General features: G+C 41.9%; 1 protein-coding gene across 3 annotated transcripts in view; it reads left to right on the forward strand.

Annotated features, from left to right (window-relative positions):
- The window catches only part of LOC115144692 (zinc finger protein 609-like), a 218,735-nt gene extending 211,672 nt beyond the window's left edge, over positions 1–7,063 (forward strand). For all 3 annotated transcript variants that reach the window (XM_065002963.1, XM_065002964.1, XM_065002965.1), the window contains 2 exons: positions 1,399–1,477; positions 3,165–7,063. In XM_065002963.1, the coding sequence (XP_064859035.1) occupies positions 1,399–1,472 (74 nt within the window). In that variant the 3' untranslated portion in view covers positions 1,473–1,477; positions 3,165–7,063. The remainder of the gene's footprint in view (positions 1–1,398; positions 1,478–3,164) is intronic.
- The last annotated feature ends 10,375 nt before the right edge of the window (positions 7,064–17,438 follow it).

Raw genomic sequence — 17,438 nt, forward strand, 5'->3', positions numbered from 1 at the left:
ACACATCTCGGCCTTCAGCGTTGGCTAGCTGCTCAAATAGAACGAGCAAGAACACATCTCGGCCTTCAGCATTGGCTAGCTGCTCAAATAGAACGCGCAAGGACACATCTCGGCCTTCAGCATTGGCTAGCTACTCAAATAGAACGCGCAAGGACACATCTCGGCCTACAGCGTTGGCTAGCTGCTCAAATAGAACGCGCAAGGACACATCTCGGCCTTCAGCGTTGGCTAGCTGCTCAAATAGAACGAGCAAGGACACATCTCGGCCTTCAGCATTGGCTAGCTGCTCAAATAGAACGCGCAAGGACACATCTCGGCCTTCAGCATTGGCTAGCTGCTCAAATAGAACGCGCAAGGACACATCTCAGCCTACAGCATTGGCTAGCTGCTCAAATAGAACGCGCAAGGACACATCTCGGCCTTCAGCGTTGGCTAGCTGCTCAAATAGAACGCGCAAGGACACATCTCGGCCTTCAGCATTGGCTAGCTGCTCAAATAGAACGCGCAAGGACACATCTCAGCCTACAGCGTTGGCTAGCTACTCAAATAGAACGAGCAAGGACACATCTCGGCCTTCAGCATTGGCTAGCTGCTCAAATAGAACGCGCAAGGACACATCTCGGCCTTCAGCATTGGCTAGCTACTCAAATAGAACGCGCAAGGACACATCTCGGCCTACAGCGTTGGCTAGCTGCTCAAATAGAACGCGCAAGGACACATCTCGGCCTTCAGCGTTGGCTAGCTGCTCGAATAGAACGAGCAAGGACACATCTCGGCCTTCAGCATTGGCTAGCTGCTCAAATAGAACGCGCAAGGACACATCTCGGCCTTCAGCATTGGCTAGCTGCTCAAATAGAACGCGCAAGGACACATCTCAGCCTACAGCATTGGCTAGCTGCTCAAATAGAACGCGCAAGGACACATCTCGGCCTTCAGCGTTGGCTAGCTGCTCAAATAGAACGCGCAAGGACACATCTCGGCCTTCAGCGTTGGCTAGCTGCTCAAATAGAACGCGCAAGGACACATCTCGGCCTTCAGCGTTGGCTAGCTGCTCAAATAGAACGCGCAAGGACACATCTCGGCCTTCAGCATTGGCTAGCTGCTCAAATAGAACGCGCAAGGACACATCTCGGCCTTCAGCGTTGGCTAGCTGCTCAAATAGAACGCGCAAGGACACATCTCGGCCTTCAGCATTGGCTAGCTGCTCAAATAGAACGCTTTTATATGGCAATCACCTAACTGTGAAATGATATAACTTTGTAAGACCTTTTTCTCCCACCTAAAGTAATACAGAAAAGAAAACATTAACAAAATATCATCCGTAACTTTGGTGTATTGACTAAATCTGGAGTTATGAGTATATAGAGGTGTATCTAACTAGTGGCTCTTCCTTCACAGGTCTCTCTTCATCAGCCATAGTTGCCAGTCAACAAGCCTCCTCCCCCTCCATGTACCCCCCTGCACGGAGATGAGAATGGTAAGGAGGAACCAGATCCTCCAACAAATGGCCCCAAACTGACCCTGCTTACACACACACACACACACACACACACGTTTCTTCCTGATGTTTAAACATGCTCTTTGATCCAGAATAGTGTCAATATAGCTACACTAAATGGTTACACCACAAAAGTATGTGGACACCTGCTTGTCAAACATCTCAATCCAAAATCGAGGGCATTAACATGGATTTGGTCCCACCTTTGCTGTTATAACAGCCTCCACTCTTCTGGGAAGGCTTTCCACTAGATGTTGGAACATTCCTGCGGGGACTTGCTTCCATTCAGCCACAAGAGCATTGTGAGGTCGGGCACTGATGTTGGGTGATTAGGCCTGGCTCGCGTTACAATTAATTACAAAGGTGTTCGATGGGGTTGAGGTCAGGGCTCTGTGCAGCCCAGTCAAGTTCTTCCACACCGGTCTTGACTAACCATTTCTATATGGACCTTGCTTTGTGCACAGGGGCATTGTCATGCTGAAACAGGAAAGGTCCTTCCCCAAACTGTTCTACAAAGCACAGAATCGTCTAGAATGTCATTGTATGCTGTAGCGTTAAGATTTCCCTTCACTGGAACTAAGGGGCCTAGCCTGAACCATGAAAAACAGCCCCAGACCATTATTCCTCCTCCACCCAACTTTACAGTTGTCACTATACATTGGTAAAGGTAGTGTTTTCCTGGCATCCGCCAAACCCAGATTTGTCTGTCAGACTGCCAGATGGCGAAGCGTGATTCCTCACTCCAGAGAACACGTTTCCACTGTTCCAGAGTCCGATGGCAGCGAGCTTTACACCACTCCAGCCAACACTTGGCATTGCACATGGTGATCTTAGGCTTGTGTGCGGCTGCTTGGCCACGGAAACCACAGGAAATCGGTGGTACCTTTTTATTGGGGAGAACTGGCTCGTGTTAATGGCTGGAGCGAAGTAAATGGTATCAAATACATCAAAACACATGGTTTCCATGGTTTCCAGGTGTTTGATGCCATTCCATTTGCTCTGTCCCTCCCCTCAGCAGCCTCGTGATGGAAACCCATTTCATGAAGCTCCCGACGAACAGTTCTTGTGCTGACGTTGCTTCCGGAGGCAGTTTGGAACTCGGCAGTGAGTGTTGCAACAGCACTTACAGTTGACCGGGGCAGCTCTAGCAGAGCAGAAATCTGATGAACTGACTAGTTGGAAAGATGGCATCCTATGACGGTGCCACGTTGAAAGTCACTGAGCTCCTCCGTAAGGCCATTCTACTGCCAATGTTTGTCTATGCAGATTGCATGGCTGTGTGCTCAATTGTTTACACCTATCTGTAAAGGGTGTGGCTGAAATAGCCGAATGCACTAATTTGAAGGGGTGTCCACATACTTTTGACCATGTAGTGTATCTCTTTGATTTTTTTTCGAAGTAAAAAAATTAACGCTTCTGTCTGACGTCTAGAAGGATTTCTGGTTGTTTGATGAAACTGCAGTCTATGATGCCCTCTGCTGGACTAAATATGATCCAACATCAACTACATTTCATTGAAAGTGTCGGTGTATACAGTATGTGCGATTATCTGTAGGGCTTAACTACAATATAAGTTTACAGGCCAATCATCTTGTTGAATGTGGATGTTAAATTCTTAGCATTGCTGTCATATAACTCTCCCCATCTGTTTTTTTCCCCCCCACAGGGAGACCTGATTGGCTGACCTCGACCTTGCTTGGAGCCATGTGACTGGATCACACGAAGAAGCCTGCTGCAGAGCTCATTTTAAGACATCAGTTCAATGGTGTTTGGTGTTTGTTTTTTTAGTTTCTGCCTGGTTGTTCCGGCTGTTCTGCTTCCTCCTCCCTCCGCTAGTGGGATGGCCACCCTACGGCAAGGCTTCCCGTGGCTGGGTTGAGAGCCCCCTCCTCTGGCCGGCCAGTCACTCACGTGATGGACTAAAAGGTCTGAGCGTTCTGATGGAGTGAGGCCTTATCACACGGACGGCCATATTGGAAGTGGAGGGTGCAGATGGGACAGGGGGTCGATCAGAAATCACTACATAGAGATATGGACCTATAGGACTGATGGCTGACCCTGAGACTTAGAGTAATGGGTTGCAGCTTTACTTCTGGGTTGTTTCATTCAACACCAAACTACCCACTGGCCCGTAGGACATTTTGAGACATTCATTGCAATGGACCCATTTTTTTACATTCTGTTTTTTTGTTGTTTGGGCCAGAGGAGGGGTGACTGAAAGAGGAGCGACTGGTTTTCGTTGTCTCCATCCCTCTCCACCACTCTGGGCTTTCTATGCAAGCCGAAGCTGCTCTTCTCCTTAATACTGACAGAGACAGCCCTCCTCTTCCTCTGTTCAGTTTCAGGAGGAGAAACATTCAAGTTCACGCTCTGTTGAATCTGTAGTAGTTTTGTGTGAAAGGTTATCAATCGCCTACTTGAGTTCATTCAGAGAGTCAAACTGTCCGTGTTTGTTGTTTTGTTGCTTTTTATTTGTACAAGGCTTTTTATTTTTGTGCGTTGTTCGTTCCACAGCATTAGTCTCGTCACTATTCATGTTTTTGTATTATTTTAGCAGTTTATTTGAATTATTTTTTCTTCTTTGTGTCTTGTTGGCTTGACGACCATGTTTCCATCTCACTCTGACCCAGTGGTAAAACGAACTCCTTTGGTTGTTTGTCCCTGTGCTGAACGCTACTGGCCTTTCTGTGGTGGCGGTGACAGCTGTCTCCTGGTTCCCTTTTCCAAAGGGTCATCCAGTTTACAAAGTAGCTCCAATGCATCTGCTCCAGCTCCCTGCTGCTCAGCAAGGGCCCCGGCTTAAAGGGAGAGGACATATTTGTGCCTGGAGGTACTTTGGCTTAGAGAGAAGAGGAACGGAGAGGAGCAGAGATGTACCATCCTGGTGCTTTCCAAGCTGTGACCTGGCAGGTTGCACTAATCAGAGGAGCTGCCTGGACTCTTCAGATGCTGCCTCTAGTTCCATCCAGCCGTCCATCTTCACTGGGCACTGCAGAGGCTGGAGGGGGAGAGGGGTTCTCAGACAGGCAGGTAGCCCAGGTCGTAAAGTGCACAAGGCTTTTGTTTTGTCTGTTTGTGCACACTGTCTGGGACCTACATGGCTATATGAGAACGGTCTACAAGCCACAGTCTGGCTGTCGCTAGTCTCTCACCGAACTGCATCATGGGTTATCTGCAGTCCTCCCTCATCAATGGACATGTAAGAACACAAAGGGGAAACTCTCTAGAGCTGTCAGAGGATGCTCAGTAGATATGACTGCACTCACTCTCCCTCTGTTCTGGCCTGTAGTGATGGAGAGACGGACAGCTCTCTCCCTCTGTTCTGGCCTGTAGTGATGGAGAGACGGGCAGCTCTCTCCCTCTGTTCTGGCCTGTAGTGATGGAGAGACGGACAGCTCTCTCCCTCTGTTCTGGCCTGTAGTGATGGAGAGACGGGCAGCTCTCTCCCTCTGTTCTGGCCTGTAGTGATGGAGAGACGGGCAGCTCTCTCCCTCTGTTCTGGCCTGTAGTGATGGAGAGACGGGCAGCTCTCTCCTGTAATATTTATTCTAGGACTTCTAGTTGTGGAGTGCTGTGTTACTGGGAGTTGGCACATGCCCCTGTTAATATTTTGGTGAATGAGCGCAATTAGAAAATGGAGTCTCTCCTGCAGGCCCACCTCCTCTCACCTCCCTCTCCTTTCCAACTATCTCTGTCTGTGTGTGGCTGCATGGTGTAAACATTAGCCCCGCACAATGTCCTTCCTAGTGGATCAAGTCAGATGCAAATTTGCTTTGGGACACTGTTCCCATCTCTGCCCCTCTCACTGTGGTTTCTGTTTATAGTGTACAGAGGAATTCGTTTTTTTTGTTGGACGCTATTGGAAAATGTCCTACGCTTTCTGTCTTGTTAGCCCCACCCCCCCCTTTCCGTTGTTGATACAATATGATAAACTGTGGAGTCCACCCCTTCAGTAGCCTCTGTTGTTATTAACCCCTCCACCAGTAGCCTGTATCCCCACTCTTGAAGCCCATGATGCCATTTTAGTCCCCTCGTCGCAAACGTTCCCAAGCCACCTCGGCCACCCTCAAGGAAAACAAGTCACATTTCAACCGTGTCATTTTAACCCTCACTCGTTTGTTGCTCGTTTTTTTGTTTGTTTTTGGTTCCATGAGATACTGCTCACGAATGCTTTGTGTTGTTATTACTACCAGCTGGGATAGACGAAGGCTGAGGGCCGAGCAGCTGTCCACAGAGGAGTGATAGAGAGGTAGAACTCAGCAGATTCACTCTTCTCCTGCTAATGATCCCCATTAATCCTGCCGCAGCCGCACAGCGCCCACTCAACCGCTTGTCTGTAAATCAGTAAATCTGATTCGCCGTGATGCTTTCCTTGCCCTTCATGGATCTGGCGTGCTTGGGAGAGCAGCACAGGAAATCTGAACTAATAAATTAGATTTTTTTGTGTGCGTGTGTGTTTTATACATAAATGTGATTTAGCGAAGCCGATGGGAATGACACGTTTGTTGTGGCAGCGGCGGTGAAACAGACCTCAAACATACCAAAGTGGCGTTTCATTCACCAAGAGATCAGGCCAACGCTATCATGAACAATTAAATAGGCCGTGCTCAGAGCACTGCCCCCTGTGAGAGTCCATTCATTCCAGTAACACTCTAATAGTTCTCCTAATCAGACACGTTCCAGTTGAATTCCCCTGCTAAACACTAATATAAGAGGCCTGTAGGATCCATAATGATCCAGTCACTAGAGAAAGGGGATCTCCATTCAAGTCAATGTTCAATGACGTCTGGAACGCCATTCTATTGCTTCTATTTCTATGGTAGGCTCATCGAGGTTGACTTTGGTTCTGTCCTGTAGTGATGTCAGTTCATATGTTACTGTTGTATGAATGTTGTTGACAGGTGACCTGGTTGATAAGCCCTACTCTCACCACAATACTGTTGATGCTCAGCCTTGATTGGATGCTGGCACAGATTATATTCCCCCCCCCCCCTGTCCTTTTCTCTGAAGTAGAGGGTTTAGGTTTTGTTTGGAAATATGTCTTGTCATACAATGGGAGAAGAGCCCGTGTTTTTAAAAAAAAATGCTTTTAACACGTTCTGTATGGAGTGAGATGGGAGGTGAGGTCAGAACCAGATTATATATTAATACTCATTTAACGGGTCTGTTAAACCAGAAACTCTGCTGGTGAAAAATGTTAGTTTTTTTAATGATACGCGGAAAAAAGTGCTTGGTACATTTTTTTTTGAGGATCGAGTTTGGGGATTTTTTAATATTTTTTTAATACAGACAGAAATGAGATAATGATCATACTCCCACGGCAGCCGTTGTTGAGGTGTTGTCTCACTGTGCTTGGCTAGTCTGTCATTCCTTGTGTTACTCACGCCGCGGGAGGACAATGTTCTTGTGGGATTTCTTTTTCCTGTTTCTTTATTCATAACCCCGCCCCCTAAACCCACGCCCCCTAAACCCACGTCCCCTAAACCCACGTCCCCTAAACCCACGTCCCATAAACCCACGTCCCCAGAGCAGTGGCTCCGTATCAGTCATCGGTACTTGAGAGAAAGATGTAGGTTAATGATGAGCATGATACGGGTTAATGATGAGCATGATACAGGTTTATTGCGTCAACATGATACAGGTTAATGATGAGCATGATACGGGTTTATTGCGTCAACATGATACAGGTTAATGATGAGCATGATACAGGTTAATGATGAGCATGATACGGGTTTATTGCGTCAACATGATACGGGTTTATTGCATCAACATGATACGGGTTTATTGCGTCAACATGATACGGGTTTATTGATCAACATGATACGGGTTTATTGCAACATGATACAATGATGCAGCAACATATATTGCGTCAACATGGTTTATTGCGTCAACATGATACGGGTTTATTGCGTCAACATGATACGGGTTTATTGCGTCAACATGATACGGGTTTATTGATGAACATGATACGGGTTTATTGCGTGATACGGGTTAATGAACATGATACAGGTTAATGATGAACATGATACGGGTTTATTGCGTCAACATGATACGGGTTTATGATCAACATGATACGGGTTTATGATGAGATACATGATACGGTTAATGATGAACATGATACGGGTTTATTGCGTCAACATGATACAGGTTAATTGATACAGGTTAATGAACATGATACAGGTTTATTGCGTCAACATGATACGGGTTTATTGCGTCAACATGATACGGGTTATTGATGATGAGCATGATACAGGTTAATGATGAGCATGATACAGGTTTAATGATGAGCATGATACATTTATGATAACATGATACAGGTTTATGATGACAACATGATACGGGTTTATTGCGTCAACATGATACAGGTTAATGATGATACAGGTTAATGATGAGCATGATACAGGTTAATGATGAGCATGATACGGGTTTATTGCGTCAACATGATACGGGTTTATTGCATCAACATGATACAGGGTTATTGCGTCAACATGATACGGGTTTATTGCAACATGATACGGGTTTATTGCGTCAACATGATACAGGTTAATGATGCAGGTTAACATGATACAGGTTTATTGAACATGATACGGGTTAATGAACATGATACGGTTTATTGCGTCAACATGATACGGGTTATTGATGAACATGATACGGGTTTATTGCGAACATGATACGGGTTTATTGCGTCAACATGATACGGGTTTATTGCATCAACATGATACGGGTTTAATGATGAGCATGATACGGGTTTATTGATGTCAACATGATACAGGTTTGATGAGCAACATGATACAGGTTTATGATGCGTCAACATGATACGGGTTTATTGCGTCAACATGATACAGGTTTATTGCGTCAACATGATGATACGGGTTTATTGCGTCAACATGATACGGGTTTGATACAGGTTATTGCAACATGATACGGGTTTATTGCGTCAACATGATACGGGTTTATTGCGTCAACATGATACGGGTTTATTGCGTCAACATGATACGGGTTTATTGCGTCAACATATTGCGTCAACATGATACAGATACGGTTACGGGTTTATGATCAACATGATACGGGTTTATTGCGTCAACATGATACGGGTTTATTGCGTCAACATGATATGATACGGGTTTATTGCGTCAACATGATACGGTTTATGATGAGCATGATACAGGTTAATGATGAGCATGATACGGGTTTATTGCGTCAACATGATACGGGTTAATGATGAGCATGATACAGGTTAATGAACAATGATGATTGCAACATGATACGGGTTTATTGCGTCAACATGATACAGGTTAATGATCAGCATGATACAGGTTAATGATGAGCATGATACGGGTTTATTGATGATATACGGGTTTACATGATACGGGTTATTGATCAACATGATACTGGTTTATTGCGTCAACATGATACGGTTTATTGAGCAACATGATACGGGTTTATTGCAACATGAACATGATAGCATGATACGGGTTTATTGCGTCCATTTTAAACCCCATGATACGGGTTTATTGCGTCAACATGATACGGGTTTATTGCCAACATGATACGGTTTATTGCAACAACATGATACAGGTTTATTGCATCAACATGATACGGGTTTATGATCACATGATACGGGTTTATTGATGAGCAACATGATACGGGTTTATTGCTCAACATGAGGTTTATTGCATCAACATGATACGGGTTTATTGCGTCAATGACATGATACATGGTTTATTGCGTCAACATGATACGGTTAATGATGAGCATGATACAGGTTACATGATGGGTTTATTGGGAACGGGTTTATTGCCTCAACATGATACAGGTTTATTGCGTCAACATGATACAGGTTTAATGAACATGATACATTGGGCAACATGATACGGGTTTATTGGCCTGATACGGTTATGATACCACTGGGTTTAACATGATTTTATTGCGTCAACATGATACGGGTTTATGATATGATACAGGTTAATGATGAGCATGATACGGGTTTATTGCGTCAACATGATACAAACTTAATGATGAGCATGATACGGGTTTATGATACACCTGCATCAAACATGATACGGGTTTTAACATGATAATTTATTGATGAGAGATGATACAGGTTAATGATGAGCATGATACAGGGTTTATTGCGTCAACATGATACGGGTTTATTGCGTCCAACATGAACATGATACAGGGTTTATTGGCTGTTCCAACATGATACGGGTTATGATACATGATACGGTTTATTGATGAGCATGATACGGGTTTATTGCGTAACATGATGGGTTTATTGCATCAACATGATACGGTTTATTGAGCAACATGATCAATACGGGTTTATTGATGTCATGATACGGTTACACATGATACGGGTTTATGTAAATGATTGATACGGTTTATTGCGTCAACATGATACGGGTTTATTGCGGGTCAACATGATACATGATACGGTTTATTGCGTCAACATGATACGGGTTTATTGAGCAACATGATAACGGGTTTATGATACGGGTTTATTGCGTCAACATGATACGGGTTTATTGATCAACATGATACAGGTTAATGATGAACATGATACAGGTTAATGATGAGCATGATACGGGTTTATTGCGTCATGAACATGATACGGGTTTATTGCGTCAACATGATACGGGTTTATTGCGTCAACATGATACGGGTTTATTGCGTCAACATGATACGGGTTTATTGCATCAACATGATACAACATGATACGGGTTTATTGCGTCAACATGATACAGGGTTTATTGATCAACATGATACAGGTTATTGATGAACATGATACAGGTTTATTGAGCAACATGATACAGGTTAATGATGAGCATGATACAGGGTTAATGATGAACATGATACGGGTTTGATTGATACGGTTTATTGCAACATGATACGGGTTTATGATCATGATACAGGTTTATTGCGCATGATACAGGTTTATTGCGTCAACATGATACGGGTTTATTGCGTCAACATGATACGGGTTTATTGCGTCAACATGATACGGGTTTTTATTGCGTCAACATGATACAGGTTAATGATGAGCATGATACAGGATTTTAATGATGAGCATGATACGGGTTTATTGCGTCAACATGATACGGGTTTATTGATCAACATGATACGGGTTTATTGCGTCAACATGATACATGGGTTTATTGCGTCAACATGATACGGGTTTATTGCGTCAACATGATACGGGTTTATTGATCAATATTAATGATGAGCATGGGTTTATTGATCAACATGATACGGGTTTATTGATCAACATGATACGGGTTTATTGCGTCAACATGATACGGGTTTATTGATCAACATGATACGGGTTTATGATGAACATGATACACATGATACATGGTTTATGATGAACATGATACGGGTTTATTGCGTCAACATGATACGGGTTTATTGCGTCAACATGATACGGGTTTATTGCGTCAACATGATACGGGTTTATGATACGGGTTTATTGCGTCAACATGATACGGGTTTATTGCGTCAACATGATACGGGTTTATTGCGTCAACATGATACAGGTTAATGATGAGCATGATACAGGTTAATGATGAGCATGATACGGGTTTATTGCGTCAACATGATACGGGTTTATTGCGTCAACATGATACGGGTTTATTGCGTCAACATGATACAGGTTAATGATGAGCATGATACGGGTTTATTGCATCAACATGATACAGGTTAATGATGAGCATGATACGGGTTTATTGTTAATGATGAACATGATACAAATGATGATATGATACGGGTTTATTGCGGGTCAACATGATACGGGTTTATTGATACGGTCAACATGATACGGGTTAATGATTTATTGATCAACATGATACGGGTTTATTGAGCAACATGATACAATTGCGTCAACATGATACGGGTTTATTGCGTCAACATGATACGGGTTTATTGCGTCAACATGATACGGGTTTATTGCGTCAACATGATACGGGTTTATTGATCAACATGATACGGGTTTATTGATGTCAACATGATACGGGTTTATTGCGTCAACATGATACGGGTTTATTGATCAACATGATACAGGTTAATGATGAGGGTTTATGATGAGCATGATACGGTTAATGATGAGCATGATACGGGTTTATTGTGATCAACATGATACGGGTTTATTGCGTCAACATGATACAGGTTAATGATGAGCATGATACAGGTTAATGATGAGCATGATACGGGTTTATTGCGTCAACATGATACGGGTTAATGAACATGATACGGGTTTATTGCGCATGATACAGGTTAATGATGAGCATGATACAGGTTTATTGATGAACATGATACATTGTGTCAACATGATACGGGTTTATTGCCTCAACATGATACAGGTTAATGAACATGATACATGGGTTTATTGCGTCAACATGATACAGGTTTATTGCATCAACATGATACGGGTTTATTGCCTGTCCATGATACGGGTTTATTGTTAACATGATATGATACGGGTTTATTGCGTCAACATGATACGGGTTTAACATGATACAGGTTTATTGATGTCAACATGATACGGGTTTATTGCTCAACATGATACTTAATGATGAGCATGATACAGGTTAATGATCAACATGATTTATTGAAACATGATACGGGTTTATTGCGTCAACATGATACGGTTTATTGCATCAACATGATACGGTTTATTGATGAACATGATACGGGTTTATTGCGTCAACATGATACGGGTTTATTGATGACATGATACGGGTTTATTGCGTCAACATGAACGGGTTTATTGCGTCAACATGATACGGGTTTATTGCGTCAACATGATACAGGTTTATTGCATGATACAGGTTTATTGCGTCAATACAGGTTAATGATGAGCATGATACGGGCAACATGATACGGGTTTATTGATACGGGTTTATCAACATGATACGGGTTTATGATACGGGTTTATTGCGTCAACATGATACGGGTTTATGATCACGGGTTTATTGCATGATACGAGGTTACAGGGTTTATTGCGTCAACATGATACAGGTTATTGCATCAACATGATACAGTCAACATGATACGGGTTTATTGCGTCAACATGATACGGTTTGATTGAGCAACATGATACAGGTTTATGAACATGATACAGGTTATGATACAGGGTTTATTGCAATCAACATGATACGGGTTAATGATGAACATGATACGGTTTATTGATTTATGATACAGGTTAATGATGAGTCAACATGATACGGGTTTATTGCGTCATATGATACGGGTTTATTGCGTCAACATGATACGGGTTTATGATAAGCATGATACAGGTTTGTAACATGATGGGTTTATTGCAACATGATACGGGTTAATTTGATGAGCATGATACGGGTTTATTGCATCAACATGATACGGTTTATTGCAAATGAACATGATACAGGTTTATGAAAACATGATACAGGTTAATGATCAACATGATACGGGTTTATTGCGTCAACATGATACAGGTTTATTGCATCAACATGATACAGGTTTTTGATGATGATACGGGTTTATTGCATGATACGGGTTTATGGTTGATACGGGTTTATTGCGATACGGGTTTATTGAACATGATACGGGTTTATGATGATACAGGTTAATGATGAGCATGATACAGGTTAATGATGAGCATGATACGGGTTTATTGCGTCAACATGATACGGGTTTATTGCGTCAACATGATACATTTATACATGATACAGGTTTATTGCGTCAACATGATACGGGTTTATTGCATCAACATGATACGGGTTTATTGCATGATACAACATGATACGGGTTTATTGCGTCAACATGATACAGGTTTATGATGAGCATGATACAGGTTATTGCGTCAACATGATACAGGGTTTATGATGAGCATGATACAGGTTTATTGCGTCAACATGATACGGGTTTAATGATGGTCAACATGATACAGGTTAATGATCAACATGATACGGGTTTATTGCGTCAACATGATACGGGTTTATTGCGTCAACATGATACGGGTTTATTGCGTCAACATGATACGGGTTTATTGCGTCAACATGATACGGGTTTATTGCGTCAACATGATACGGGTTTATTGCGTCAACATGATACGGGTTAATGATGAGCATGATACGGGTTTATTGCGTCAACATGATACGGGTTAATGATGAGCATGATACAGGTTAATGATGAGCATGATACGGGTTTATTGCGTCAACATGATACGGGTTTATTGAGTCAACATGATACGGGTTTATTGTCATGATATGATACATGGGTTTATGATACGGGTTTATTGCGTCAACATGATACGGGTTTATTGCGTCAACATGATACGGGTTTATTGATCAACATGATACGGGTTTATTGCGTCAACATGATACGGGTTTATTGCATCAACATGATACGGGTTTATTGATCAACATGATACGGGTTTATTGCGTCAACATGATACGGGTTAATGATGAGCATGATACGGGTTTATTTGCGTCAACATGATACATTTATTGATATACGGGTTTATTGCATCAACATGATACGGGTTAATGAACATGATACGGGTTTATTGCGTCAACATGATACGGGTTTATTGCGTCAACATGATACGGGTTTATTGCGTCAACATGATATGGGTTTATTGCGTCAACATGATACGGGTTTATGATCAACATGATACGGGTTTATTGATCAACATGATACGGGTTAATGATGAACATGATACAGGTTAATGATGAGCATGATGATAGGTTAATGATGAGCATGATACGATACGGTTTATTGCGGATACGGGTTTATTGCGTCAACATGATACGGGTTTATTGGGTTTATTTATTGCAACATGATACGGGTTTATGAACATGATACAGGTTTATTGATGAACATGATACGGGTTTATTGATCAACATGATACGGGTTTATTGCGTCAACATGATACGGGTTTATTGATCAACATGATACGGGTTTATTGATCAACATGATACGGGTTTATTGATGAACATGATACGGGTTTATTGCGTCAACATGATACGGGTTTATTGATGAGCATGATACGGGTTTATTGCGCAACATGATACAAATGATCAACATGATACGGGTTTATGATGAGGGTTTATTGCAACATGATACGGGTTAATGATGAGCAACATGATACGGGTTTATTGATCAACATGATACGGGTTTATTGCGTCAACATGATACGGGTTGATACAGGTTTATTGCGTCAACATGATACGGGTTAATGATGAGCATGATACAGGTTAATGATGAGCATGATACGGGTTTATTGCGTCAACATGATACGGGTTTATTGCGTCAACATGATACGGGTTTATTGCGTCAACATGATACAGGTTAATGATGAGCATGATACAGGTTAATGATGAGCATGATACAGGTTAATGATGAGCATGATACGGGTTTATTGCGTCAACATGATACGGGTTTATTGCGTCAACATGATACGGGTTTATTGCGTCAACATGATACGGGTTTATTGCGTCAACATGATACGGGTTTATTGCGTCAACATGATACGGGTTTTTAACATGATACGGGTTTATGATGAACATGATACGGGTTTATTGATACGGGTTTATTGCGTCAACATGATACAGGATGAGTTTTTATTGCGTCAACATGATACGGGTTTAATGATGATACATGGTTATGATGAGCATGATACATTTATTGATCAACATGATACGGGTTTATTGCGTCAACATGATACGGGTTTATTGCATCAACATGATACGGGTTTATTGATGTCAACATGATACGGTTTATTGAGCATGATACGGGTTTATTGCGTCAACATGATACGGGTTTATTGCGTCAACATGATACGGGTTTATTGCGTCAACATGATACGGGTTTATTGCATCAACATGATACGGGTTTATTGCGTCAACATGATACGGGTTTATTGCGTCAACATGATACAGGTTAATGATGAGCATGATACAGGTTTATGATCAACATGATACGGGTTTATGATGATACAGGTTTATGATACGGGTTTATTGCGTCAACATGATACGGGTTTATTGCGTCAACAACATGATACATGGGTTTATTGCGTCAACATGATACGGGTTTATTGATCAACATGATACGGGTTTATTGATGAGCAACATGATACAGGGTTTATTGCGTCAACATGATACAGGTTTATGAACATGATACATGATGAACATGATACAGGTTTATTGATCAACATGATACGGGTTTATTGATCAACATGATACGGGTTTATTGCATCAACATGATACAGGTTTAATGATGAACATGATACAGGTTAATGATGAGCATGATACGGGTTTATTGCGTCAACATGATACAGGTTTATGATGAACATGATACGGGTTTATTGCGTCAACATGATACGGGTTTATGATGAACATGATACGGGTTTATTGCGTCAACATGATACGGGTTTATTGCGTCAACATGATACAGGTTAATGATGAACATGATATGATACAGGTTAATGATGAGCATGATACGGGTTTATTGCGTCAACATGATACGGGTTTATTGCATCAACATGATACGGGTTTATTGCATCAACATGATACGGGTTTATTGCGTCAACATGATACGGGTTTATTGATGAGCATGAACATGATACAGGTTTATTGATCAACATGATACGGGTTTATTGATCAACATGATACGGGTTTATTGCATGATCAACATGATACGGGTTTATGATCAACATGATACAGGTTTATTGCGTCAACATGATACGGGTTTATTGCGTCAACATGATACGGGTTTATTGCGTCAACATGATACGGGTTTATTGCATGATACAACATGATACGGGTTTATTGAACATGATACGGGTTTATTGCGTCAACATGATACGGGTTTATTGCGTCAACATGATACGGGTTTATTGATGAGCATGATACAGGTTTATTGATCAACATGATACGGGTTTATTGATGTCAACATGATACGGGTTTATTGATGAACATGATACGGGTTTATTGCGTCAACATGATACGGGTTTATTGCGTCAACATGATACGGGTTTATTGCGTCAACATGATACGGGTTTATTGCGTCAACATGATACGGGTTAATTGATGAGCATGATACAGGTTAATGATGAGCATGATACGGGTTTATGATACGGGTTTAACAACATGATACGGGTTAATGATCAACATGATACGGGTTTATTGCGTCAACATGATACGGGTTTATTAATGATGTCAACATGATACGGGTTAATGATGAGCATGATGACATGATACGGGTTTATTGATTGATACAGGGTTTATGATCAACATGATACGGGTTTATTGATCAACATGATACGGGTTTATTGAGCATGATACATGATATGATACGGGTTTATTGCGTCAACATGATACGGGTTTATTGCGATCAACATGATACGGGTTTATTGCGTCAACATGATACGGGTTTATGATGAACATGATACGGGTTTAATGATGAGCATGATACGGGTTTATTGATCAACATGATACGGTTTATTGCGTCAACATGATACGGGTTTTTATTGCGTCAACATGATACATGATACGGTTTATTGCGTCAACATGATACGGGTTTATTGATCAACATGATACGGGTTTATTGATCAACATGATACAGGTTAATGAATGATACGGGTTTATTGCAACATGATACAGGTTAATGATGAGCATGACATGATACGGGTTTATTGCGTCAACATGATACGGGTTTATTGCGTCAACATGATACGGGTTTATTGCGTCAACATGATACGGGTTAATGATGAGCATGATACGGGTTTATTGCGTCAACATGATACGGGTTTATTGCGTCAACATGATACGGGTTTATTGCGTCAACATGATACGGGTTTATTGATCAACATGATACGGGTTTATTGATGAACATGATACAGGTTAATGATGAGCATGATACGGGTTTATTGCGTCAACATGATACGGGTTTATTGCGTCAA

This window comes from Oncorhynchus nerka, linkage group LG17 (assembly GCF_034236695.1).
Source record: "Oncorhynchus nerka isolate Pitt River linkage group LG17, Oner_Uvic_2.0, whole genome shotgun sequence".
Lineage (NCBI taxonomy): Eukaryota > Metazoa > Chordata > Actinopteri > Salmoniformes > Salmonidae > Oncorhynchus > Oncorhynchus nerka.